This window comes from Apostichopus japonicus, chromosome 4, assembly GCF_037975245.1.
Source record: "Apostichopus japonicus isolate 1M-3 chromosome 4, ASM3797524v1, whole genome shotgun sequence".
Lineage (NCBI taxonomy): Eukaryota > Metazoa > Echinodermata > Holothuroidea > Aspidochirotida > Stichopodidae > Apostichopus > Apostichopus japonicus.
Window position 1 is genome coordinate 27,346,628 of NC_092564.1, and position 27,021 is coordinate 27,373,648.

Consider the following 27,021-nt stretch of genomic DNA (forward strand, 5'->3'; position numbering starts at 1 on the left):
AATGTTATATCTCTTTCTCCCTCTATATCTCCCCCCCCCCACCCTCCCCCTCCTCCTTACCCAATCATTGATATGAAGCAGAGCTTTCTACCTTGGTAAACCATTACATAATCAGGCTTCAAAAAGCCTTTTATTTCATAGCAAGAATATACTGACATCTATTTACAGTAATTTTTATTCCAGAGGAAGGATTCAAAAAGAGTTTTGGTGTGGTTGTCATGGTATTTATTTACAATAGCTAGGACTGATTTTATTTGCATTATAAAAAAGGAATGTGCAGTATTTCTACTTTGTTCACTTCAGCAGCAAAAATCAGCTCCTGCATCTGAGATCTATGAAACACTACTACAGAAACAAGGTTAAACTGAATCAAGCTTGGGAGACCTAGAATATGTGAGTGTATGACATTGAATTTGTATCTATGGGTGGGGCAGGGGGAGGGGGTAGGGGAGAATGGTGGAGTGACAATGGATGAGGGAACGGTGTGTATGAGACATTGTGTGACAACAACATAGAGGATGCCAACAAATTTGATGAAGATAGGGAGAGGGCAGGCTTGGACATGAAAGGCAGATCTACCAGGGTTTATAAATTGGACAAACATCTAGATTGACTAATAACTGACTAGTGTGACCGGTATACTGTTGTAGTGTACGTGTATAAATGATAAACTAAACGAAAAGAATGCTAGAAACACGTCGTCAACATCCAGGTCAAAAACCACAGACCTTTGGCCGAAATTCAAAGGTATTCTTTGAAAAGGTTTATGGACACAAAAAGCAAAGAGTAATCCATGTCTCTCAAAATATTTCAAAGACCACAATATTTTTTCGCCACCAATCCCCCCCCCCCCCCCTCCAACCACACCACCTTTGGTTGGAATATTGTGGCAAATCTGTCAGTGGTTCATCTGTTTACTCTCCTACAAAGTTCTATTTCTCTCTCGTGTTTCTAACCATTCCTTTGACGACACATCCCCTCCGAGGTTCGGAAGGGAGAAGCTCATGCGAGGGAATATATAAATAGGTAAAATAAAGGAGAGGTCAAAAGCAACAGCTACCAGGACAGGAAGAACAACAAAAGCAGGCTCCGTAGTAAATATAGGGGAGCCAATAAGAGAAGAGAAACGCGAACGATAACAAAAAACTACAACTCTTACCACATTAAGAGACGACGTGTATGACGTGATGACTTCCTCGGTAGTGGTTTTGAGTATTAACTACATCGGCCATGCAAAAATTGTGAGAAAAGTTAGCAAACATTTTTTCTTTTTTCTTTCTTTTTTTAGTCAATTTTAGAATATCTATACTACAGGGATTCATTTTTTTTTTTTTTAAATCTGATCTCATTCATTTCTGTCAATATTATTAAAAGCCAACCAAATTAGTAACAATTAAAAATGAGTTTTCTGTTAAAACAATTCAAAGGGAGTCATTCTTTGTGAAAGGATCATTATTAATTACTATATTACTATTCCTATTGTTATTATTATTATTATTTCAGCAACAAGCAATTTATTGGGGAACAGAAAAAGAAAGAGAAAATGGAATAATTTCTTTAAATAAAGAGCCCTGTCATTATACTCACCTGACCACAATTGTTCACACACAAATAAATTTAACCTGATTCCAGGTATCAGCTTTTTTCCTTCTTCACCCACTGTCATTTCCCCCTCCCCTCACCCCCCTGCCACATTTTGGACCCTTGCAACTCTCTTATCACTCTAGAGGGATCCTTGTCAGGGAATATTGTATTTAGGGATCACATGTTATACTTAGGGGACATCTCTGTGGGGATACCAGTTGTGTTCAGGAGGACAAGAAGGATACTACCTAGTAATAACCGTAGGGTTTACCTAATTGAGGAATACTACCCTCCACATATTTGGTTTCTAATGCATATTCATAAATCAAAATGAGTACAGACAACAAAAACGAGGACAGAGAATGAAATCATCTGCATCTCCAGCTTTAGGGGATACTAAAAATGCAATCAACGATATGAGTTAACTAGTCCCCCTTGTTTGCACTATCGATTGTAGGCAGCTGAACATCAGCAACATATAGGAGGTGGTAAACTTATTGTCACACCTTTGGGTGGAAGTGCTGCCCTCTATTAGTAACAAATGGTTGTTAATAATCCCAACCTGCAAACTGCAATGTAGCATATAATACAATTATTTTACCATTATTTAATTAGGATAAAAGACATGTTGTTACAAGAAGTAAACAGAGATCGAAAATTATTTGACCAGAACTTGTTAATATTACACAACACCACACATCCATGGTGCTCAACTGGTGCTCAATAGGGTAGAGGGGAAAGCACATCCAATGAATCTACACTACTAGATAGGGCCTTGATACCACACATCCCAGGATTCTGAGCTATTACGTACGGCCAGCTCAGAATAGAACAACACACACTAAAATGGTGGTGAATTATAAGATGGTGGGTGCCTCAATACCACACATGCAAGGATTCTGGGCTCAATTTACGCTAGTCCACAAAGATTCAGTACTATCAAACAGGGACTTAACTCTACACCATATATCTAGGGATGTACATTACAATATCCCAAACATGTAGCAAAATATGTCAGCTGTTTCGTTGACACTGAGAACGAAGTACACTCTAATTGACTGTACAGACAAAATCTGTTGTAACTCTATTGAGTATACTAACATGCAATTCTAGTTTTGTTCCCATGACAACCCAAATGCATATTCATAAATATCTACAATGCAATGACATACAACCAGACATACATACTCTGCAAGACCCTTTTTTTCTTTTTTTTTCTTGTGAATCTAGTTTTATATTTTTAGGGCCTCCACTACGAACCAGCTCGACATTACACACGTTGTTGTGTTTTTTAATGGACTCTTCTCATCATCAATACCACACCTATCCCTGCCACATTACAAAATTTCTTTTGCACAAGATGATTATGTTGGCATGATTAAAAATACAGTTTTAAAGGCATGTTGCAAGAGGCAAAAAGGAAGAATTTTATAAATGATCTTTATTTTGACAGTTTTAAATGTTCAAAGATGCAACGCATTTGATAGCAATTCAAGCAGCTTAGATTTTTGAAGCATGAAATACTCAAGATAAATATCTCACCAGCTTAAAATGATTTTTTGAGAGCGCAAACATTAATAACACCAACTTCTTCTATAATCTTTTTGTCCTTTTCATGATATTCAAAGTTTTTTTTTGTCTCCCTTGTACATAACTTTGTTAAAGTTTGCTATCAAATTTTGCAGAATAATATTTAGACCTACAAAGTTGTCTTCTTTCAATACAGAGAGTTCATCAATATATTTCCGCAGGTGTACTGCATCAGTTATGAAACCATGTCAAAATATTTGTTTTTTACCATTTTGCAATAACTAGATAAAGAAATCCTTACATGGCACCCTGTCATATAGACATGCAAAACAAGTAAAACATATGTTTTCATACTAACTTCTATGGATAAGGCAAGACATTTTTAATCTCTATAGTGAGAAAACGTAGGTCCATGGTACGATTATTTGATCCCAAAACCAGTTGCAGGCATTTAATCTCAATTATGCTTAGGATTATACTCAGCATTATCTTAATCCTTATCGGGTGACCACTGAAGCAACAACAAAATCAGTTAGATAGTGGGAATTCTATAAAAGTAAGAAACCAAGATTTGTTGGTATTTTTACCCATGTTTTTGGGATACTACAATGTGATAGCAGTCTTTGACTACATTATCACAATTTTCTCTCAAAGTTACAGTTGCAAAATCGAGGCACAGGCTGCATTTTCACTTGCACGGATATAAATTGGTTGAACGATTAAATTGATTGAACGACTCAAACCGATTGAGCGATTCAAATCGATTGAACGATTCAAATCGATTGGGGTATCTGAAGATCGCAACAACCACACATGTACGATGAAAACTTGCATATGGAGCTTCAGTCTGGTTTAGGAAGCGCTGAATTATAAATTCATGAATGCTTTTGGCAGATATCTACATTTTCTGTTTTCTTAATATATGTCCTCAAGTTTCAGAAAGTGGCATAGATATGCTATGAAGGTTAATCCACTGCTTTTGCTTCATAAGAACAGAGAAATATTTTTGATGATGATAGCAGCTCTCCAAACAGGATTAAGGAGACAAAAAAATATAGGAAGGGTGATATACAATGCTGTGTCATTAAACGATCAGCTGTTAATGGAATGAAACACAGAAAAGAGCGTAAATAAAAATACGCCAGAGACGAACACAATGGGTCGGTTGCTGCGATCTTTCAAAGATACATATATTCGATGCTTCAGTGGCACCCTGAGGCTACTGTAGTACATGTTACAATTGTAAGGCAATGGCATAAAATCACGATCCCTCATGAAGACTTGCAGTAAGTCTAGGGTACTTTACCTCGTTTTCAAAATCCTGTCGAGGGGTTTAAAATAAAGTCACGTGAGTTTGTGATAGGACGAATGTACACTGCTGGAACCAGAAACAGACCTGATCCTGAGGTTTAATATTATATGTCCCCGATTTATACATATTTACCAAGTTGTGGTATAGGATAATGCATTCGCTACATGCAGTTTAAAATCAGTGGCCTAGTTTCCATTGTTCCCCCACTAAAAATCATGCATGCAAAAAAAATCCCTAAACAATCACATATGAATATTTGAGACTTTTTAATAAATGGTATTATATTATTAATGTGTTATTAAAACAAAGACCTGTCAGCACCTGTCTTGGAGTAACTGATTCTTAAATTGCTCTATGTAGTAAGACTGATTAACATTATCAGTCAATACTCATTTATACATGATAATAGAGTGTCACCTAGTCTATAAAATCAAATCATAAAACATAAGTAGTTCTGTGAGTAGGGGACAACATAAACACACATACAAACATACACAAACATGTATATATATATACATATATATATCAACATATGATAATTGTATGTATAAGGTAGGAACATCTGGAATTCATTCTATTCACATCAAATATATTTCACGAAAACAAAACATACAAAGGGAGTATTGCAAGTGGGTCCAATCAAGTGATACTTTGTGATACACAAGTGATACACAAGTGAGTCCACACAAGTGATACTTTGCTCTATATCTTTCTATTGGTGCATGTCTTAAAAAGTCCACATACAGATTCTTACATATGCCAACTGATCACCTTAAAAAATTAACTTCTCGAGAGGTATCAACTTGTAACTGCTCAAAACAATGTACTTCTTGCTTGTGCAGGGAAGGTCGTTAAAATAAACACTTGTTATTTAGTTGACAGCTAAGATGATTCCTTGCAAGACAGGAGCACGTTCTATACAGTGATCAACTGCCAGTATATAAAACTGAGCTGACCTGGTAATAAATTAGTAGTTGAACAGTATCCGTGGACATAAAACAAGAAAAATGTCCACCATGAAGAGTGGCCATTTGTAATCTAATGCAGAAGAAACATATTATGGAGGAAAAAACACGAAAAGAAACAAAACTATAGCTGACAAGCAAAAACAAACTAACCTTTCCAGACATGAGGCCTTTGCTGCCCTCCAGTACGGACCTGATGGCCATGTCTACATCACGCTGTCCAGGTAAGCAATTCATGCAGTTGTTGAGAGCCTGGGAAACAGCTTTGGCAACCTGAGGGCGACAAGACCAAGGGAGAGTAAATTCAACAGCCACAGAAAAGCTCCCATTAGAGTAATTACAATGTCATGCCTTTCTATTAAAATAACCCAAACAACCGCTGGCATCTTCTCTTAACGTAACCAAACAGCCTCCATTATCTCATATTAGAGTAACTAAAATGTCATATTATGTCATTCTCTTAAAGTAACCCAAGCATACACAGTGGTTGAGTGTTTTAAGGTTTAATTTGAGTGACCTCACAACCATTCGCAGCTAACAGCTTCTAATTAAGTAACCCATTCAGCCACTTGCAGCTTATGTAAGAGTAACTAAACCACAAAATGTACTGGAGTAACCCATACAGCCAAAGCAGCATGTGGCTCTCTGGGGGGTATGTGGGGTGGGCTGGGGTGGTAAACAGTGTTCTGCAGGTGTAAGACTTACCTGGGCTAACCGCTGCTGATTCTCTGGGTTATTTGGGTTCTCCAGCGCTGCTTTAGCTTCCTCTAAGAGCCTGACAGACTTTTCCATCACATCCTTAGCGGCTTCGATGATTGCCTGCTGGGACTGCAAGTCTGTGGTGGTCGCTGCAACTCCCCTGACGGCTGCGGTCAGACTCTTCAGGGAGTTGGCCGTGTCCCGGGCAGCGATGCCCGTGTGGTTCTCATTCCCTTGAGCCGCAGAGGTGAGGAGGGACGCCATGGAGGCTCCGACACCCTTGGAGGTACTACCCAGCTGAGCGGCACAATTAGCAGGCTGTTCAAAGATTGTGAAAAATACCTTGTGAGCTTTTGGTTGAAAACAGTTGCAGTTTGTTATTTCTTTTAGCAACTCATTTAATGATGCATAGTAATATGAATGTACTATATCAGAGAACAAACAATAGGGGGAAATAAAAAAAACAATGCCCGATGTGCTTCTATTAAGCTTGCATGCCCTATTGTGCTATTATTAAGCTTGCTAACTTTATCACACTGTCAACGTTAACCTACTTTCGAATGAGAGTGAAACAACATAAAGAGCAAATATTTAATATTTGTTAATCATCCATTATTTCCTGGTGATGATGAAAATTGTAAACTGTGTTTTTTTCCATTGCACTTTTAACAGAACCTTCATGAGCAAATGCAAACTTCCCTTACTTAATCATCATAAGAACAAGAGAATCAAATGATGTGACAATCAATTTTCCAACACAAATTAGGAATCACGACATCTGTCACATCACTGTATACATGTAGATTAAGTCAGAGCGCTTGCAGCTCATGCTCCCACATCGGATGGGAAACCAATAATGTGCATTGACAATCTAATCCAGCAGATGAAGACAGATGTAGACATCCGTGGACTGCTCCTGGACGACACCCGTCCAGCTTTAGCCTGCCCAGGACTTCAACGGTAGGTGCGACACTGAGATGGTTGCAATAACCACAGTGACAACAAGAGGTTGAAAGTTGCTGGTCTGGGCCGAACAGTCACCATTAAATTTCATTTCTCTTTCACCTCCAGTTACAACAGGATTTCATAGAAGTGTTTTTCTCCTAAAAAAACATTCTAGACTTTTTTTCTTGATTAAAACTACAATCAACTCACCACCTGTCCTGGTAAGGGAACCAGCTTGCCATCTTCTGCGGTTTGGTGCATCTGATCTAATTCATCGTTCAAGGTTCGAATCATTTCAACTGCATTGTCCAGCTCCAGTGAACCGCAAGCTTCCTGAGCCTAGAAATGTCAAAACAAATTATATAAGCATAAATCCTGTCTAGGAAAAAAAGGACCCTCTGATTTTCTCACCAAAAAAGTTCATATTGTAACAGAACGTTGTCAAGAAAATGGACACAAACTCAACATATGTTTTTACCATTTTTTTTTTTTTTTTACAATCTTAAAGCATCAAACAGGAAACTGTAAAGTATCATGTCTAAAATGAGCTTCATGGTTGTTGCATGCTACTAGAAACCTGTACTACTCACAGAAACAGCAGCCATTCTGATGAACCTGATGAAACCTGATGAACTGTTCTCACCCCTAAATGTCCAATACTAAATCCAATTACAAGTGTAGACTAACACACACACACACACAGACACACACACTAAAATGATCACAGCTTCGTGTCACCAAAGAAATCAAAGAATCCTCTCTCAAGAGGGAGACCCGGTGAAAGACGAATGTAAAGTCGACAGCATATGGTTGCTGGGACGAGCTTCACATGAAACACTTCCTGGTAGATCAAACTGAAACTTCAGGCAAATGGAAAGGAAAAGATGAAAGCCCAAGTCACGTCCTAATGCAGCAGTGCAAAGCACTGATTAATGTTACATGGCTGTTCTTCTTCCAGTGTTCGGTAACTTATGCGATGAAATATTCCCTCACAAATAGAGAACGCTAACCTCTATCATTCATTTATTCCACATTTTGTTAATCTGCAACTAACATTCTTTGTTGAAAACAATTTTTTTTTTTTTTTAATGAACTTTTCTTGATCAACATCTTTTAAGGATGGTAAAGTGCATATAGAGAAGCTGGTTTTTTTTTTTGACAGAGTGTGCACGGTGAGTATAAACTGTCACTTCCAAGAAAATAAGTGCTTGGTGACACCAATTCAAACCAACTTGTAGGTATAACCAGATCATATTACTTTGACAGGGTGAAAGTACGTCTAAGATCGATATTTTGAAATGAACTATTTTTCATTAAAAGAGATTTGACTTTTATAGTGTCTCGATAATAGTCTTTGGAAGGGTAAAATAGGTAATATTACACCCGACAGTTCTAAACATAACTGAAAATTACCCCCGAAGGACAGTGAAATGTATATATCCACCTCTTCCCTATGCCCATAAAATTAAGACAGAGGGCTTTACAATTTAATTATTAATTTTTAACTAATTTTATTATTAACAATCAGTTTGTAAGTTTGCATTTTAAGTTTGTCTTTTTCTCTGTCGCCCTCAGTCAACATATTTAATTTTTCATCATTTTAGGCAGAATATCATCAAACAAGGTGTCAAATTTGTACCCCATGAAACAGACAATATCTACATTAGCAGGCTTATACCCAGTAGTAATGTCCCCAAATATTCAACACAAATCAAGATGGAAACAAAAAATTGGTTGCTTAGAAATAAATGAGACAGAAAAAAAATAATAATGAAGAGAGTAAAGGAAGAACATATACATGTGTGTTATACAGTACCTCTTGGTAGTCAATGAAACCTTCAGCCTGGATTGATGTTGAAACAACAACAATAATTAATATCAAACCAATCAATATTAACGAGGCTTTCAATGTACAAGGGTGCAAACATATAAGGGCTTATTACCCACTTGTGTTGTGTTGTCATCGTAACAGGGACTGAGGTATTGGTAATTCTCGAGTGTTTAACGACCGAGTAATATCACAACTTGTTAGCCTTCACTTTCAACCTCTTTATGCTTTCAAGAGCCAATGAACTCTGTCATTCAAGCAATGAAGCTTGGCTGATCTGTTATTTAATTTTCTGATTAAACTCATCTTTTTTACCCAGTTCACGGTCCTTCTTGTACCCAAAGCTTTTTGTTTCTAAGCAATAACAGGGGTTCTCACCATTGTAATCATATGGTAAATTATGTGTTTTCTGCTATCTTGTTGTACTCAAATGGGTGTTGAAAAATGAGGTAGTTGCATGGTGGGTGCCCTTGCACTCAAATATACATCTGCAGTGTGATTACTTATATCATATATTTTGTTGACAGTGATTGGATTGGGGAGGGGGGGGGGGGGGGAGAGGAGTGGGTTGTCTACATGATGCAGAAGCCATTCTTTACTATTTTTATTATTTCAAGAAATATTCTTTCAATTTCTTTCTAGACATTTTTATATCACGATCAAAACTAGCTAGGACATCTGCGAACAGGCTAGCAGCACTCAAAACTGTTGTCTTAGCTTCATCCCTCATCATGTTACCACATATTCCACATTTTGTTGATTAAACACAGTCTGGTGTCATCAAATTTGATCAGGAATCAAACAATGCCATTTGTTATCATTCTGAAATACTGCCCTCGATAAGTGTTTTTATTTACGGTGTTAACCGCTGTCTCTTTTGGTACTTACCTTGGCAGCAGCAGCCTTGAGTTCAGCGAGGGCATTAGCTAAGTTCTTGGAAACGTTGTTCAGCTGCATCGCTGAGGAAGGGTCACTGACTGTCGGCACGGCTGCCTTTGAAGCAGTGACAAGATTGTTGCCGGGCTGAAACAAACAGAACGTAAATTTTCCGTGTAAATAATGAACGCAGACAAAATTGTTGAAACTTACCATCACATGGAAACTATTATCATATCAATATAATCTTACCGTACATAAAACAAATCATAAGTTCTCAACTTTCTCAACGTTCTTTGGAGATCGAAGCCGAATGGGTAAGCTAACAGATCGCATTGATCGCAACTTGACTTCAGCATGCTTATGCAAAGGGGAAAAAAACACTCTTGGCAGCCCAAGTCCATGTTTGCGATGGAAGACTTCTTTACTAAGTGGAAGATTTAAGTATCTAAGAGAATTTTCTATTCCATGTATAATATGAATATTATGGAATGCAGAGTATGTTTTTCATCACGTAACAATTTACCTGGTAATGCATAGTATTATGCTATGTAAGGTACTAATGTACAATGTACCTGGTAGGGCATAGTAATATGCTATGCTAGGTAGTCATGTAACAATTTACCTGGTAATGCATAGTATTATGCTATGTAAGGTACTAATGTACAATTTACCTGGTAGGGCATAGTAAATGCTATGTAAGATACTCATGTAATAATTTACCTGGTAATGCATAGTAAATGCTTTGCAAGGTATTCATGTAACAATGTACCTGGTAGGGCATAGTAACTATGCAAGGTACTCATCTAACAATTTACCTGGTAGAGCATAGTAATATGCTATGCAAGGTACGCATGTAACAATTTATCTGGTTGGGCATAGTAATATGCTATGCAAGGTACTCAAATTATCCTGGATGAGCGCAAACCTGCACAGCAGTCTTTATGCACAGAATCAAAAGCATATCTAATTATTGCAAAGTCAAAAAACATTTGAGTATCTGGCAATTGCTATACAAAATTCTAAACCACTGAATGCTTCACTGCTGATGTTATAAACTTAGGGGTTAGGGTTTCATGAAGGTGCTTACTGCAAGGAAGTTTTGACTAGCGTTGATGAGGTTGACTTGTGCCTTGGTGCTATCTGGTTGGTTCATCGAGTCCCTGACACCGTGGACCAATGCAGGGATGTGCTCTGCAGTAACCTGTCAAGGAAATGAAAAGTATAAAACATTATATAGGCTGTCCGATGTCTGACAAATAACAGCTGTGTACTGTACAGTACAGCTCTTACAGGATAAAGGAATCGTATCGTAAAGCCAACAACTCCTCTCCCAAATAGCAGCCCTCTTGGTTAAATTTCAGCTGTCATAATTGTCTGTGTAAAAATTGATTTTGGCTTCCAATATTCAGAAAATGAGACAGACTTAAGTTTCACATCAATACCCTTCTTACCAAAATAAAAAAACCTACTTTTGTACCATCAGAAAACAAAGTTAAGTTGCTCGCATATATCGACTAAAGACTCATGAATTACATAAAGCTATTTTTTACCCTGCATTCATCGATGAGTTCCTGCTGAGAGCTCTTGTTGGTATTATGCAGATCTGCTCCTTGAGCTGCCGATATGGTCTGGGTAGACAGAGCTGCTGCCTGCTTGGCTGCGTTCTGTTAAAAAAAATTATTAAAAAAAAACAAATATGATGATAAAATACCCACTGATAACGAGAAACCTTAAACTTAACATACCCCTGGTCCCAGATAATACTTAGATGACTAAAGGAGACAAAATGGCATAAAGACTTTACAACGATTTACTCTTCTCTTTCTTTAGTGAAATTTCCCCAATGTCTCAACAGATTCTTTCTACAACTGTGTCAAACTTTTCAGAAGCTTTTTTTGTTCTGAAAGAAACAAAAGGAAATAATTGGAACCGACACATAACGTTACATGTCGGTTCTAATTCTTTCCTTTTCTTTCTTTCTTTCACTTTATGTTATTGCTTATAGATTATATGCTCTTGGTCTGTCTCACCTCCAGGCGGGTAATTAACTTCTTCTTGAGGGCGTTGTTTGCCGCCAGGTTGGTTGCAGAGCGCAGGTCTTCTGCGGCCTGTCGGAGTCTATGTTGTTGAGCGGCATCGTTGGGACTTCCTGCACATCCCTAGAACGACAAACCAAGCAATACAATGTATGAACATCATTGACACACAAAATAATGGATAACAAGCAAACAAGAGCAAGAGGAGTGATCATAACTCGGGCAGCACTGGACAGAAGAAAGCTACAGAGGGGGTGGGCGGAGGCTGGGGTTGGATTGAGGGCTGCACTGGGGACTGGACTAAAAGGTCCACTGGGAGGGGTTGGACTTTGGGCTGTACCGAGAGGTTGGATTGAGAGGCTGGACTGAGGACTGGTGAATTCAAACTGACCAACAACATTAATACTTTACTTTACCCTTAGGCCTCTGGTTTTGATCCCATTCTAGACCCAAAGCATGTTCTACTCTATGTTGTGCTCTTTTTATTCCAGTTAACCAAATTAAAATCATTAATATAGGGGCCTTTCTAATATCCAAACCCAATCATAAAGGGATACAAGTGTAAACAACCTCTGAACAAAAAGCCTGAATTTAAATTAAGAATCAATGCAAATACCAAACAGACAAAGAGAGTACAATCGGTGGATACTTGCATACATAATGATTAGTCAACCATCCTTACCATCAAATACTTGCACCACGAAATAATATCAGTACTGGGGGAAAAGGAAGCATGCAAATATACAGAAAACTGAAAGATAAGTACATCACTTGCCGCCATCAAGCATACGTAAAACCTTTATGGAAAGACCTTTACAAACACACTTAAGTTCTTTTAAGTATATGAGACTTGGCATTGTGTAATGCTCTATGAAGGATGCAAAACCACCTTAAATGTCACTTAAATAGTGACTTTTTTGATCCACCAAGCCATTCTGAAGATCACTTCTCTAGGGCAGGCAGAGGTTTTACAAGGTAGATGGTAGATACTATATGCTCCCCCATGCAATACCCCTTTGGTGAAAGGTGCTACCTTGTATATTATACCAAGCTCTTCCCCACCCCACCCCCCAACAGGCACACCATCTTACACCAAGGAAGGTTATCTCACCTTCTCTGAATGAACTTTCTTATCTCCAATGATGGTGACAACACCTTGGTAACTTGGCTAGAATAGAACTTAAATTAGTAAATCAAATCCATTCATAAAAGTCTGGCAACTTAAAATGCTAGAAACTGACTGTTATGAACTACAATTCATATATATATTAAGTCGGATAATTGCAGTGTGTGAGCATGTAGGGTGGTGGGGGTGTGCGGGTTCAACTGTTACAACACACGAGGATCCCTCTTCTCTTAAACTTATACAAACATATTAACTGAGGTAAACCATTCATGACTTGTGATTACTGAGGATACTAACTCCTCCTCTCTTCTCCTCCTCCATTCTGTCCTCCAGTTTCAGGATCTTACCTTAGCAGCTTCGATCATACGAGCAGTGGCATCGGCCAGCTCTCTGGCAGCTCCCAGTAACTTCTGTTGAGAGTCACCCTCTCCCAGACCCTCTGCGTCACCTTTGATAGCTCCGACCAGGAGCGATGAGGCCTAAAACATAGGTTGAAACAAAGAAAAGGAATACTTTCTGTATTCATGTTTTGGATCGAGACGGAGCAAACTTAAAGAGTAGGAAAGCCTTCAATTATCTCAACCAAAACACATTGGAGAGTGACTGCAAGACAAAATTTTAGTGCTAATATATCACGGTTCAACAAACTACAATGCTTTTTCAGCGGTGGATACAGTAACACTATCTATTTCTGTTTTCCAGATCACCTCCGAATAAAACTATTGCTTGCAATACCCTTCTTCTAAGCTGCATTTCAGAATACCAGCTCCTCTGCTCCGGTTTTAAGAGATGGAAGATTGGATGGTCAAACAATCATTTAAAAAAACTGACAATCAATTCTATTAAGCTTGGTCAAAATGGGTTCTCTAGCTTCGGGTCAACAATAGGTCACCCAAGACACTAAACGTGACGCCACTTATCTATTGACGACTTTGTAACGCTCATTAAAAACATTTCTAATTAATATCACAAAAGGCTACTGGCTTTCAACCAATTTCTCTATCGCCACCTAAGATATGACATAGATCCTGCTGTGTGCTAATCTATATAAGTCCAGTCAATTGGACTGACACGCCTCTAACTGGTTAGGGAGTAATTCCTCAGAAGCGTAAGGTAAATTATACCACGTGCATTGATATGACTTTCAAGTCTCTAACAGAATATCGACACAGCTAGCTGGGGTCCTACATACCTGGGCTAGTACTTTTGCCTGTTTAACCATCTCTGTAGCGTTACCGACACTGCTAAATAGCTTGTCGGTGGCTACCACAATCCTGTCACAGGCATCATCGTACACTGTGCCAGGCTTGTGGCCCGCTGTGCCTTGCTTCACGTGCTGTAGGAGATCATTCAGTGCCTTGGTCACTGCCGTAGCTGCTTCCCCTACGTTCATCAAGAGGTTTTCGTCCTCGGTGGCTTGCTGCAAAAGTCAAACGGGGTCACCCAAATACTAAAAGTTTACAGAACAGACGACATTCTTCACATTACGGTTCCATAAATTACACTCGACACTGTCTAATGAACTAGGAAATGAGGCTGTTGACCATTACATAGACTATCAGGATGTACACTGTTACACTGTAATGTATGACTAGCAATAGTTTAATTTCACACAAGGGTCCACAGCACTAAAGCGGTGTACTATTTACTGCAAACAGCTGGGTAAGATCCACAATCGGTCTACATTCATGACCTGAGAGGGTCGCTCTCAATAATATTCTTGCGCCTCAGCAGTATTTCTCTCATCTGAAAACCCATACTTCTGTTACTCTCCCCTTCCCCCACCACCCTCGTCCATCTGACCCCACGGATCTATTAATGCCAGGTTCACATGAGCTATGTGTGAAAAGACTTATTTAATGTGCTTGTACACGGCTGTCTACAATGAAACTCAAGATAAGTCTTCATAACACCTCTAGAGGAATTTCATAATTTGAAGAAAATCATTTATTGTTAAAAGAAAATTCCTAAACAAGTTGTGAACCTACAAGTGAGTGTGGACGTTTATTTTATCGAGATGAAAAGCAAATAGTTTTTATAATGTTCATAAAATTAAAAGTTTTGATTTGATCATCATATTGGCCCAGCTGAACCCTGTCAAGATAAAAAAGTTGTTCTTGAAAGCGGAGTGCTAATATAAGCGAAAGAAGACAAACCTTAGATGAGTCCACGACTCTCTCAACTGACTTGGCGACGAGCTTAGCGGCTTCCACCAGTTGTTCCTGACATGCTGGGTTAGATATTGTTGGAGCTACAACCTTAAGAGCAAGAAGAAAAACAATAAAGTATTAGAGGTAAGAAAACTAAATTAACAATGACCATTCAACATGGAGAAAAGTTTCGATGTGAGTTTGTTTTTATCCCTCAATTCCCTCCTTCCATCTACCCCCCCCTCCCCCACCACTCCCTCATATTACCCTTAAATTTAGACAAATAGCCTTGATATCATATACCAAGAACAAAACAAGGGCATTTACGCACACATTGAACAGACGAGTCATATCTGTCCAGAGTCATATCTGTCCACTTACCTTTGTGTAAAAGTACGTTGGCCTGACGTTTATTTTTATTTTATTTCAATTTCACTTACCCTTGTGACGGCTACCAGTTGTGACGTGTTGAGGGCACAATTAGTTGCTTCGCCTATCACTTGATTTCTCATTTCTTCCTCCTCAGCAGTGCTGGCCACATTCTTACTGTTCAGAACAAGGGTGGCTGTAGCGTTAGCAACAGCTTTCGCCAATTGCATTAACGTATCCTGCATATCGAAAGAAAAATAACAATAAAAACAACCATGACAAAAGGAATGATCCAGATCTGACCAACTGAAATTTATCTGTTTGCTTTTACATTCTAAAATGTAAGTTCATTGTGAGGACTTCACTGCTCTCCTGGGTAAAGTTGTTAGAAATTACAAAGGACACATGAATGTTAAGACAGGTTGACCTTGTTTAATTCAATGTAAGTCTATTGCGTGGAACTTCAATGCTCTCCTGGGTAAAGTTAGAAATTACAAAGGACACATGCATGTGAAGACAGGTTGACCCTGTTTAATTCAATGTAAGTCTTAATTAAATAAATTAAAAATGGATAAAAATAATTGAAAATAGAAAACGATTACCTGGAAGCCTGGTTCCATGTAACCGGTGCTACTCATGGCTTGAAAGAGGGCGCTCTGTGCTTCGGCCACTTTGTTCGCAGCAGACAGCAACTCTTGACGATTCTGCAAAGAATATCATGATGACATGTTCAAGCTAATGCAGCAATGTAAGCTAAAAGACTACACTGAGTAATGCAAAACTGGATTCATAAAACAGGCTCATCATCATAATGCTCTCAGAGATAAGTGCAACATGAAGCAAAGAATTATCTCACTAAGATGTCTATGAGTTTGTAAATCCCCACACAAGTGGACATTGGGACCATATACACACACAACAAAACCTCCGGGCACCTAGTATACAACCTTGGAAGTATTGTCAATCCATGGTTGTATGACATGTGAACATCGTATTTATTGATTTTTGTTTTACTCATTTATTAAAATGAGGGGGTGAGTACTGGATGTAACAGTATATATATCAATCATGCTGCTATGGGTACAATACCCCTGTCATCAAAATCAAGAAGCAAGAAAGCCTTTTGTGACATAAAACTAGTTAGAAAACTTTATCCCTCATATACTCGGATAAAGGGGTTGTCTCATTCAAAATATGCATAAGTAAATCGTGGCATTTATCAGCAAAATAATGCCACTGGCTTTAATTGGTACACTTACTTCATTTAAGATACCAATTTCGTATTTGGAACCCTATCGTCATTTCTGATATCATTTTTTTTCTTAATTTATGGATGTTCTAGATTCAAACAAACCTCTTCTGTCTCTGGAGATGCGGCATTAAGGAGATCTTTGAAGGCCATCATCATGTCTTTCGTAGCATCGATTAGATTTTGGCTTCCATCTTCCTCTTCTAACAGAGCAGCCAACATCTTGATGCCTTTAGTCATCTCAGTCATGTTAGAGGAGCTGTGAGATCAAGAGGATCAAAGTCACAGTCACCTTACAGTACATTATTGCTGACATACTAACACACTAAAATGGTCACAGCCAGTACAACACTGGCTGACAACATCATCAGCTGCTGCAGAAACTGCCCTCAGTTTGGAGCTGTAGTACTTACATGGTTGTTACGTGAGAACCGATGACTGTGTAATCTCTCTCGTTAGGATCATTACTCTGGGTGATGATACCAGCCGTTGCTGCAGCCATCGCACTCATCTGTGACTCCACCATCTGTCTGTTCAAGTCAATTTCATTCTTACGCCATTGCAGAGATGCCTGTAAGGACAATCAAATGTAGATATATTTAAATGTTTGTTTCAGGGGGGGAAAACAATTGATGTTTAGGACAAGATCCTGCTGTGATGAAGATATTTGATCTTCAGTCCGCTCTAGTGTGACACTCTAGTGTTACACTCTAGTGTGACACCCTAGTGTTACACTTTAGTGTTACACTCTAGTGTGACACCCTAGTGTTACACTTTAGTGTTACACTCTTGTGTGACACCCTAGTGTTACACTTTAGTGTTACACCCTACTGTTACACTTTAGTATTACACCCTTGTATTACACTCTAGTGTTACACCCTAGTGTTACACTTTAGTGTGCCTTCCTAGTGTTACACTCTACTGTTAAAGGAAATGTCATGAAACCACACAATGTAAAGTTCACACTTCCAATTATCAAGAAACACTTAGAACTTCATGTAACCACATGTAGTCATCAATTTGCTATAAAGTCCCAGTGTTGATCAAGTGCCATCTTATCGTCAACCAAACTCGTAAGGGACATTCAAAGTGACACACATTACCAGTATAATAGCTAACGAAAGTAGACAAAACTTTGACGTGGTACTAACTAGAGCAGAAAACTTGATGTGATCCTGAAATGTGAACTTCATATGTGACAGGCAGTAGATATCATTAGAAGAAAACCAAAGATTCTTGCAGTTGAAGGATGACTTAAAGGCACATAAATTAATTTTGATGTAAAAAATACTGGCGTCAGTCAAGGTTGCTTTCCTATGACACTTTCTTAATTTTTTGAAAAAATGACCCTTGACACATCTGAGGTACATCAATAAAAGTGACTGGACTATGTAGTCTATCACCTTTAGGTCAGTTGCTCAGATGCAACACAGAACTCAGTGGGGAAAACCATAAGACTTTAATGACCTCAGATGACATGTTTACAGTATAGTACAGGTTTATGAGAGGACTGAATGGTGTTGACTCTCATCCAAGGGTGCTATAGATTCTTAACATGATGTTGAAAGAACATGTCTTGGTTGAATTATTAGAATTAATAAAACAACAACAAAAAACAATGGATTAACATTAACATTTACGCCTGTGCTGAGGTGCCGGGCGTTATTTTAGCCTCAAAGGAGCATTCCACAGTAAACTAAAAGATGAACATCTCCAAGACCAGAATAAGCGTAGAAACATCACCAGCACTCCAGTGTTTCTTTCTTTTGTTTTTACTTAATCGTTACTATGACACATCAAGACTAAAGTTAAGACTCAAGTCATCCTTTGGAGTAAATTAATACCTCGTCATCACCGATGTTTAGCTGGTGTTTTTCATCCAGATTCCTCATGGAGTCCTCCATCGTTGTGAAGCTATAATCGATACTGCTCTTGAGATTCATCTGGGCAGACGTTAATCCCGGTTGCCGGGCAGAATTCTAGATGCAACAGGAAGAGAGACTCTATTCAATTAACGACTCGAAATACGTATTTATGAAACGAATTTACGAAAAATATATCACTTGGCGTTTAAGCGCTTTTATGAATCTATTAAAATGTTAACACAGTCAGTAAAATGATTGTATTTGTATTATGCATAACTTATTTGAAAATGTCACAGATGTTATATTTTACATCGTGTTCTATAATTGAGCAAATGTAAGATGTATTAAAAAATATGGCACCAGGCTGCGGGGATTAAGTTCCACAGTAATAATATAACGGCAGTGACGGAAGAGCTCATTTTGAATAATAATGCTAGAAATGTTGTCAGCGGATATGCAAACGTTAAGAGTAGTCAGAAATATGAAATAACAACACAGAAGTTAAGAGTAGTCAGCAATATGGAATAACACGACGCTGAAGTTATCCATAGTCAGCAATATAGAATAACACAACACAGAAGTTAAAATAGTCAGCAATATGGAATAACACAACACAGACATAGTCAGCAATATGGGATAACACAACACATGAATTCAAGTTTAAATTAAATATTTTTACCATCGGTGGTTGATGTGCGGTGTGTCCTTGTCCAGTGCTCATAGCGTGTAGAGGATCTCCCATCTCACCGCGAGATATGTGGCCAGCTACAAAGAAAAGAACATGACATGTCATACCATTGTTTTCATTATTATTCATGGATCCGTAAGTAAATACAAAATATGAAAGTCCAGCTACTGAAGTTGGTTCTTTTCTTGCCACAAGGATCAGTTACCTTGATACCATACTACATGGTTTATAAATGCCTTACCCAACAAGGTTGGCAATGAGATGTGTGTGAGCTTGAGAACTTTGCACCACACTATGAATGAACATCAATACATACTGTGCACATTAAACACTGAACAACAGCATACATGGATGAACAGCCCCATGCTACACCCCCCCCCCCTTCATCCTCCCTCATTCTATTGTAGGCCATAGAAACAATGCACCCACTATTTGTAATTGTTATGCTACTCCTTCTGACACACAAAAAGTGGCATTGTAGTGGACTACCCAAATGTCAAAATAAAATCTTGATTTCTTACATGTTGACAAACAAACAACTGATATTTACAAATACCTCTTTATTGCACAATCCACACTGAGGTAAACCTTTGGGAGCCTTTTGAGGTGGATTGCCCATCCAAGAGACTGTTATCAATCTGACACTTATCAGCTAATTAACTTGTGTCGCTTCGTTTCCCTTTGTTTTAATTAAAGTCAGGAATTAAAATGCATGCTTCTAAGCTGAAAAGGTCAGGAAAGTTATGGAGCCTGTTTTTGTGTAGCGGCTTTTGTACGTACCATCGAAAACTAACCCGGACACTAACATCCCCCAATAAATGAAATGACCTTACCTTGACCTCCTTGGCGCATTATACCGGGCATGGCTACAGACCCCATCTCATACTGGCCCTTACTGTTAGACTGGTGCTGGATGAATGTAGCCTTGGCAGGAGACACACTGTCCTCCAGAAGGGTCGCCTCTTCTTCACCTTCGATGCCCGTTCTGTCTTTTCCTTTTTTCTAGGGTAGGTGAGAAGTTGCATAAAAAAACCAACAAACAAACATTATGACTATCGTTAAAAAGTTTGGTTATATCTGAGTCAAATTGAGTCGTACACATCTGTTGTCGTTTGCCAAATGTATTCTATACATGTGCGAGTGTTAACATTAACACTGCTGGGACAATGAATGATAATATTAATCATGAATTCAGGTTTTCGTGTCGTTAACTTCGGTTCTACATCGGTGAGGAATTCCCCTCTGAATAATTTTCAAATAACTGATGGTCTTTTTTTTAAATGTATTCTAATCACCCCCCTCCCTCCCCCCCCCCCAAAAAAACAAGAGACTGTTGAACAGAAGTCATGGGATATCATGGGAATGATTGCAAATTTCATCATCAGTACTGTCTCCAAACTTGAGCATCCAATGATTGCTACTAACTGCAAAAGTAATTTCCAGGAGGTTTGGATGCTTGTATCATGCAAACTGTCTGTAAAAGAAAATTCCTTTTGAATCAACGGCAGAAAAGTGCCTGATGATTTTTTTAATATCGGTGAGCGTCATTTGATTTTCGGACATATCTGTAGGCAATATTACTGACCATAAATGAAGATCCCCCAAAATGAATTAATATCACAGTGCTCTACACTTTTTAAAGAAAAATATTTCCGAAAATGTGGCCTTTTTGTCAAATCCAGAGATATTTATTAATGGTCACCTTTTTGAGGATGATGTCAATGTAGCCACCAATCAGCTGACCGATCTGTTCTCCTTCTGTGGTCTGGACTGAGTAGTAAGCTTCTGAATAATCACCAAAATCGAGAGTGAAGCTCTTTGGGGAGGCGGCCCATCGGCGCACGTGAGTCAGTGGCCAGGTTTTCAGGATCTGAGAAGAGATGTACATTGCATGAACACATCAAGAAGAAACATGGAGAAATGAAGGAGAGAGAGGGGGAAGGGAGAGGGTGGAGGTGAAGAGAAATAACATGAAGAATTTAACAATAGACGACAATAAACAATGTAACCCAAGGGTTAAAAAACCAAGCAAAATTTGCACATAAATGTAAATCAGTCAAAAATTGGGCTAAAAGTTTGGATATTTTGCAGAACCTCCATAGGCATGACTGTTCACTAATATGATGACACCCTCCATGCAAATCATGCACTTTTCTATCTACCTAATCTAAAAATTGGTTGCGCTTTAAAACTACACTCCCATCAATCCACTTCTTAAAGTCATTACCCACAGCCTCTAAAAACAAAACAAAACTCCTTGCCTTAACAACTGACTTTAATAACGACACCAATCGAGTTAGCTCCACAGTTTTCATCAAGAATAGATATTTTGTTGCTTTGCATTGGGGAATAATCAGCATTATTATTATTTAATACATACCTAACCATGGGAGGGGGAGGTTGGGAGGTGGGTTGGGGGGTGTGGAGGAGAGGAAAAGAGAAGTGTCAGGTGGTTTTGGGATGGGCAGGTTAATGGGGGAGGATGTAAATCTATTGTTAACATACCTCCTTAGTCCTCTCGTCCACCCTAACAACACTTTCTTTGTTGATTCCCAGGAGACGAGGTACCAGCTTGTTCTTGCCCTTCATCTTTTCCTGAGAAAGGAGAGGAACAATACTTCAAAGGTTCAAGCACTTTGCTAAGATGACGTGGGAACAATACACAAAGGAAACAATTAATAGTGAAATGCTTTTTATTGACAAGGATGACAATGCCGATGAAGGGACATCGAAGCTGTTATTCCATCCACGGTCGTTTATTCTAGAGCAAAGAACAGATATTATCAGCTGACCAGGAAGTTTTCTGATGCATCTCTGAAGAAATAAATAAATTAGTTTCAAACTAATCAAGTAGAGTAAGCATTATCAGAATAACAGAAGAAAAAATTTCTCGACTGAGCAGATTGAAAAGTTTCTATGTGAAATTCAGTTTTCCAAATTCTCTTTAAACTCCAGCCACTGCTGAAACATTCTTAAGATTTTGGAGTGGCTGAAACTTCAGCAACCGTCAAGGAAATTTTAACTTTCTACGTGGTAAGTCGGTACGCAGATGACTGTCTGACAAAACACAATCACATACAGGTAATACCAGACCCCTCCCCTCCCCTCACTCAATCCATAACACCAAAAACTTTCCAAAATATCACACAAAATGATTCCAAAATTTGGTTGAACAAATTCCTTTCTTTGTCAAGTAAAATTACACCCCAGTGATAACATCAGCTGGCCCCAACAATCTTTCCCAGTCTGTAATGAACACTGTCAGTCTAACCTCATACTTTGGTGTCCTTTGGTGTGCTTTTACTTGATAACGATCCTTTCAAACATCCAACTGTGACATTCAGAACACTAAAACAAAACAAATATGGTGTCAATTTGTTAAAAAATTCCTACCTTGACCAAAAAGAAGGTGATACCGTAGGTTTTAAGAGATCTACACAACTGGGTGTACCTCACTTTAGCATCAAGCTCGTTGACACCAAGGAGCTTCTTGTGTTCCTGTAGGATGAAAACCGATCGTCCATGTTAGCATGATGTCAACTAAGAAAGCTGCAACAATTTTGGCCCTTTGTGATATTTTGATATAATTTTTTGGTTGCAGATTTTTTCAAGATTTGATATTTAACAGTTGTTCACATTATGACCCCAAGGAAATGTGTTAAAATGCATCCAAAATGACTCACATCACATATACACTGAGAGCATAGATTTTATAATCCTTGTTGTAACATACTTTAATAAACAAACCTTAAAGTGCATACATAATGACATTAACATACAGGGCATAATTTATAGTTTAAAATGGTTTGTGTTGTGTTTTGTTTTGTGTTGTGTTTTGTTGAGTGTCGTGAGTTGCTGTTTTTTTGTCGCGTTGTCTTGTCTTGCTTTGTTTTGTACTCTTTTGTTTTGGTTTGTACTCTTTTGCTTTGTTTTGTACTCTTTTGTTTTATTTTGTACTCATTTGTTTTCTCTTTTGTTTTGTACTCTTTTGTTTTAGTTTGTACTCTTGTTTTGGTTTGTACTCTTTTGTTGTGTTTAGATTGTACTCTTCTGTTTAGTACTCTTTTGATTAAGTTTGTACTCGTTCGTTTTGTTTTGTACTTTTTTGTTTTGTACCCTTGTTATATTATAATTGTTTGGCTCTTAATTTAGTCTCTTATATAATACTATGGTTTCTGTGTACAAAAAAATGTACCGCATTTTGCGATGTGATACCGGATAAATTATTCCCCCCGATAAACACTGTACAAACCTAAGGGTGGTACAATATTCCAATGAACGTAGAAAACTGCATCTAACAGTCAAACTGTGTTTCACTTTCTTACACACTTTTACATTCTCGGCTATATATACGACATACCAAAATGAACAAAAATGACACAACGTAAAACGGTGGCAAAACAGCCTCAGGTTTGAAAATGAAAGAAAAATTACAATTACTAAAAGCAGAAAGCATTGGAACTTAAAAGCATACAAGCAGTTTCTCCTTACCACAAATATCTTCTTTTCAATCCCTTTGATCTTGACGTATTCTTTGGGTAGCATGACCTTCAGACTGTAAATCAGATTTGGGAGAATATTTAAGACACAAAAATTAATCACTCCTTCCTTAATAAATATTAATCTATCAGATGGAAGGACTTGATTAAAAATTGAAATATCAAGTATCATTTTCCAAATAATATTTCACATGCATTAATCTCTGAATTGAATCATTTCATGTTAAAAACTTCCCAAATCTCTGAAATTGATCCTCAGTGCAGACATACTTAAAAAAAACCACATAATCTGAAGTGAGTTATTGAGCTGTCGAAAACGGAGTATCGAGTGCCATACGATTAAATCTTGAGTTTACGAAAGAGGATCATAGGAAAGTTGAGAGAGCCAACATGTAAATCTCTCTAAGTAGGTATATGTACACATATCTGCAGTTTATTACTATTTTGAGAGGATAATATATTCAGTTCACGAAATACGCCTCTGCAAATGATACAAGTCATTTCCGTCAGAACACCTGCTTTTATCCATAGCAATACTGTACGTGTACTTGGTTCCCATTCATCATTGTAACTTGAGTATCACAGGAGCGGGACGATTAATGGAGGTCACATGCAGACAACTGCATGATATGTCAGGAAACTGACTTTTGGACAATATTACTTCAAGGAACTGATGTTCTAATAATGGTGTGACTTACTGTGTACATCAGTGCCACAATGTAAAAAGTCCTACATATCATGTGGATTACAGAAAGGATCTTTGAATTGAAACAAAATTCCATAATCTCGTCCTTTCCTACATACCCTAATCACACCCCCGCCTCCTTGTCCTCTTCAAATCCTTATCTCCCTCCCTTGGGAAGTAACCTCCGACTTCAATGCATATATTGAAAATTTTCAAATTACGTCCTTAAAATCGCATTCACAAACTTAACGTTTTGGACAGTTTGCCGTCGACCTTTCAAGAAATTGACTCATGAGTTGAGAAAGTTACCTTTGGAACGTTGTTGATGGACCAAGAATTAGATGAATTAGATCAACGAGTTCACAAATCTTTTAATTTTGACTGCTAACTGATCCATCTATCAAGAGCACAGTACATGAATACACAAACTGCTTTTCCTACTTGTTGATTTTCACCTACCAGGTACACGTCAACAACTAGTTAATCTTAAGTTTTGAACGTTGTCGACGAACTATCGAGAACGTAAGTTTGGAGTTCCCAATGACATAAGTATTGATTGTCGTTCATCCACCACCACCCGCCATCAAGGACTGTTCATACTTACTCCAAGAAACCGGCTTTATGCTTGGCTTCTTGGTGATCGTTATACAGGATCTGACACTGGGTACCGGCGAGCTGGGTGGCCTCCTCTTGGGAACAGGGATGGGTGCCGTTTAAAATAGCATCACGAGACTAGAGAGATGAAATACAAAACAACAAAGATACATCAATATTTCACAAATGGGACCAGTCCTTTTCATCATTTCGCTAAGTCACTTATAGTCATTTTCCATTGTTTTCCACTCTGTCTATTAATCCCCCAGTATCATCTCTATCAGGAAAAACCACTACGTATTTTCACTTGCTTAAATTTCAAAATCTTGGCTAGATATATCGAGTAAGCTATTCCGGTCACTTCAGGTTGGAGAAAAGCATGCTGGATCATAAACTGCTAAAACAAGACAACTAGGTAATCAAAACTTAAATTAAATTACCCACCATACTCTCTTTGATGGCTTAATGTTTCACCTTTCAGAGATTAAGTATATATATATACTGTACTAAAGGTTCCATTGGCGTGTGCCAAGTTTAATAACGTAAATATTTACTTTTGAGTTTTTTGACCGGAAGTTTTAAAGTTAGTTAGTTACCCTCTTGCTACCAGGAAGAACATTAGTCCCAAATCTGATATATACAAAACTAGGCTAGGCATAGACAGATCTGTCCTAACAGACTGTAGGCCCAACGTTATGCTATGGACAGAAGAAAACTGAACTTTATCGAGGAGTTAGACATAGGGTCACAGACCAAAGAGATGGAGAATTTTTGAGAGGGAAATTTATATATTTGTTTGTGATACTTGACACGACAAACTAACAAGATAATTTTCCAGTTAGGACTTTGTGTAGAGTTACAAAATACAGAGGAATCTTCTTTTTATAGAACCTACAAAAAACTTCCTTCACTGGTGATATCAACAATCAGGTTATATTCAAGAGCAAGACTGACAATTAACTTGTCAGAAAGTCCTTTTTAGCACAGTATATTATATATTATATATAGTATATATTTAGGGAGAAGATTGTCACTTAACCATACAAACATTTTGGATGCATAATAAAGATTTACACCTAATGGCATTCAGTTTAAGTGGGCATTACCACCCAACTACACCTAAATGAGACATATTTACCCATCTCAAATAATGCAATGGTCTTTTTTTTTTCTTTTTTGTAAATATCAAATTGAGAATTTTATCATTCTTTACTCAGAATTTTAAAAAATGATTACACCTTGCAGGGACAAAGAATCAATAAATCAAGATCCACTATAATATCATATTCAGATGAAACAATATCCTATAGAGGGATACTATTACCCACAAAATTTTAAGATAAAATAATTTTTGGCTTACTAAAAGCCTACAAGTATTCCAAAATAGAAATTGAATCAGTTGCTACTAAGGCATTAACTCAGCAAGACTGCAACCAGCAAGTTTCAATTTGTTTCTCATCTTCTTTTTTCTTGTTTCTGTTTTTGGTTGGGGGGGGGGGGCAGGAGAGGGGGGCTGATATTCCGTTGATAGCTTCTCTTTCTTATGTAAGTCAGGGATGCACACAAATGGATCTTACATGCCACAGTGTCACTCTGTTTAAATTGTGGTATATTCTACCACAAGTAGGCCTCAAGCCGCTAAACAAACTCCCCAAATTACATATCATTCATGTGTTTTCCTTGCCATAGGGTCCCGCTGGCCACACTAACAGGGTCTGAATACCATCTTGCGAGATACAGATAAAATTTGCCAGACGGCTGCCTGGGGCAAAATGGGCCCACACTTTGTCCACCTGTGATATAAGTCAATATTATTTTGGTTCGTCCCTCTTGGCTTGATGGTTTAGGCTGATGTGTGGGTGTTCATGTCTGACGGGATTCAAATTTTGTTCGACATTCTCTGACTTGTCGAACATTGCCCCCAAAGTGACATCCTTATATTGAGTAACTTTATTTCCCGGACTTGTGACACCACATTGCAAAGCAAAATAAGGAAAAGCCTGGTACAATTGTCAACT

At 38.1% G+C, this 27,021-nt stretch overlaps 1 protein-coding gene and 1 long non-coding RNA gene across 16 annotated transcripts in view; both read right to left on the minus strand.

The window, feature by feature from the left end:
- LOC139967003 (talin-1-like) overlaps positions 1-27,021 on the minus strand; it is a 121,347-nt gene that overhangs the window by 55,942 nt on the left and 38,384 nt on the right. For 7 of the 15 annotated variants that reach the window (XM_071970578.1, XM_071970574.1, XM_071970584.1 and 4 more), the window contains exons 9-32: positions 25,014-25,141; positions 23,717-23,780; positions 22,619-22,723; positions 21,731-21,820; positions 20,928-21,095; positions 20,059-20,227; positions 19,217-19,302; positions 18,517-18,651; positions 17,086-17,243; positions 16,778-16,931; positions 16,026-16,127; positions 15,495-15,662; positions 15,061-15,162; positions 14,097-14,324; positions 13,252-13,383; positions 11,773-11,901; positions 11,293-11,406; positions 10,830-10,943; positions 9,752-9,886; positions 7,246-7,374; positions 6,097-6,408; positions 5,545-5,664; positions 4,421-4,435; positions 1,160-1,219 (exon numbers count right to left, since the gene is read on the minus strand). In XM_071970578.1, the coding sequence (XP_071826679.1) occupies positions 1,160-1,219; positions 4,421-4,435; positions 5,545-5,664; positions 6,097-6,408; positions 7,246-7,374; positions 9,752-9,886; positions 10,830-10,943; positions 11,293-11,406; positions 11,773-11,901; positions 13,252-13,383; positions 14,097-14,324; positions 15,061-15,162; positions 15,495-15,662; positions 16,026-16,127; positions 16,778-16,931; positions 17,086-17,243; positions 18,517-18,651; positions 19,217-19,302; positions 20,059-20,227; positions 20,928-21,095; positions 21,731-21,820; positions 22,619-22,723; positions 23,717-23,780; positions 25,014-25,141 (3,117 nt within the window). The remainder of the gene's footprint in view (positions 1-1,159; positions 1,220-4,420; positions 4,436-5,544; positions 5,665-6,096; positions 6,409-7,245; positions 7,375-9,751; positions 9,887-10,829; positions 10,944-11,292; positions 11,407-11,772; positions 11,902-13,251; positions 13,384-14,096; positions 14,325-15,060; positions 15,163-15,494; positions 15,663-16,025; positions 16,128-16,777; positions 16,932-17,085; positions 17,244-18,516; positions 18,652-19,216; positions 19,303-20,058; positions 20,228-20,927; positions 21,096-21,730; positions 21,821-22,618; positions 22,724-23,716; positions 23,781-25,013; positions 25,142-27,021) is intronic. The other 8 variants (XM_071970579.1, XM_071970576.1, XM_071970571.1 and 5 more) reach the window with 3 other exon arrangements.
- LOC139967016 (uncharacterized) lies at positions 9,905-10,810 on the minus strand. Its single transcript, XR_011792824.1, has 3 exons — positions 10,463-10,810; positions 10,315-10,364; positions 9,905-10,265 (listed from the first exon to the last, which is right to left on the minus strand). It is a non-coding gene; the product is annotated as an uncharacterized lncRNA (long non-coding RNA).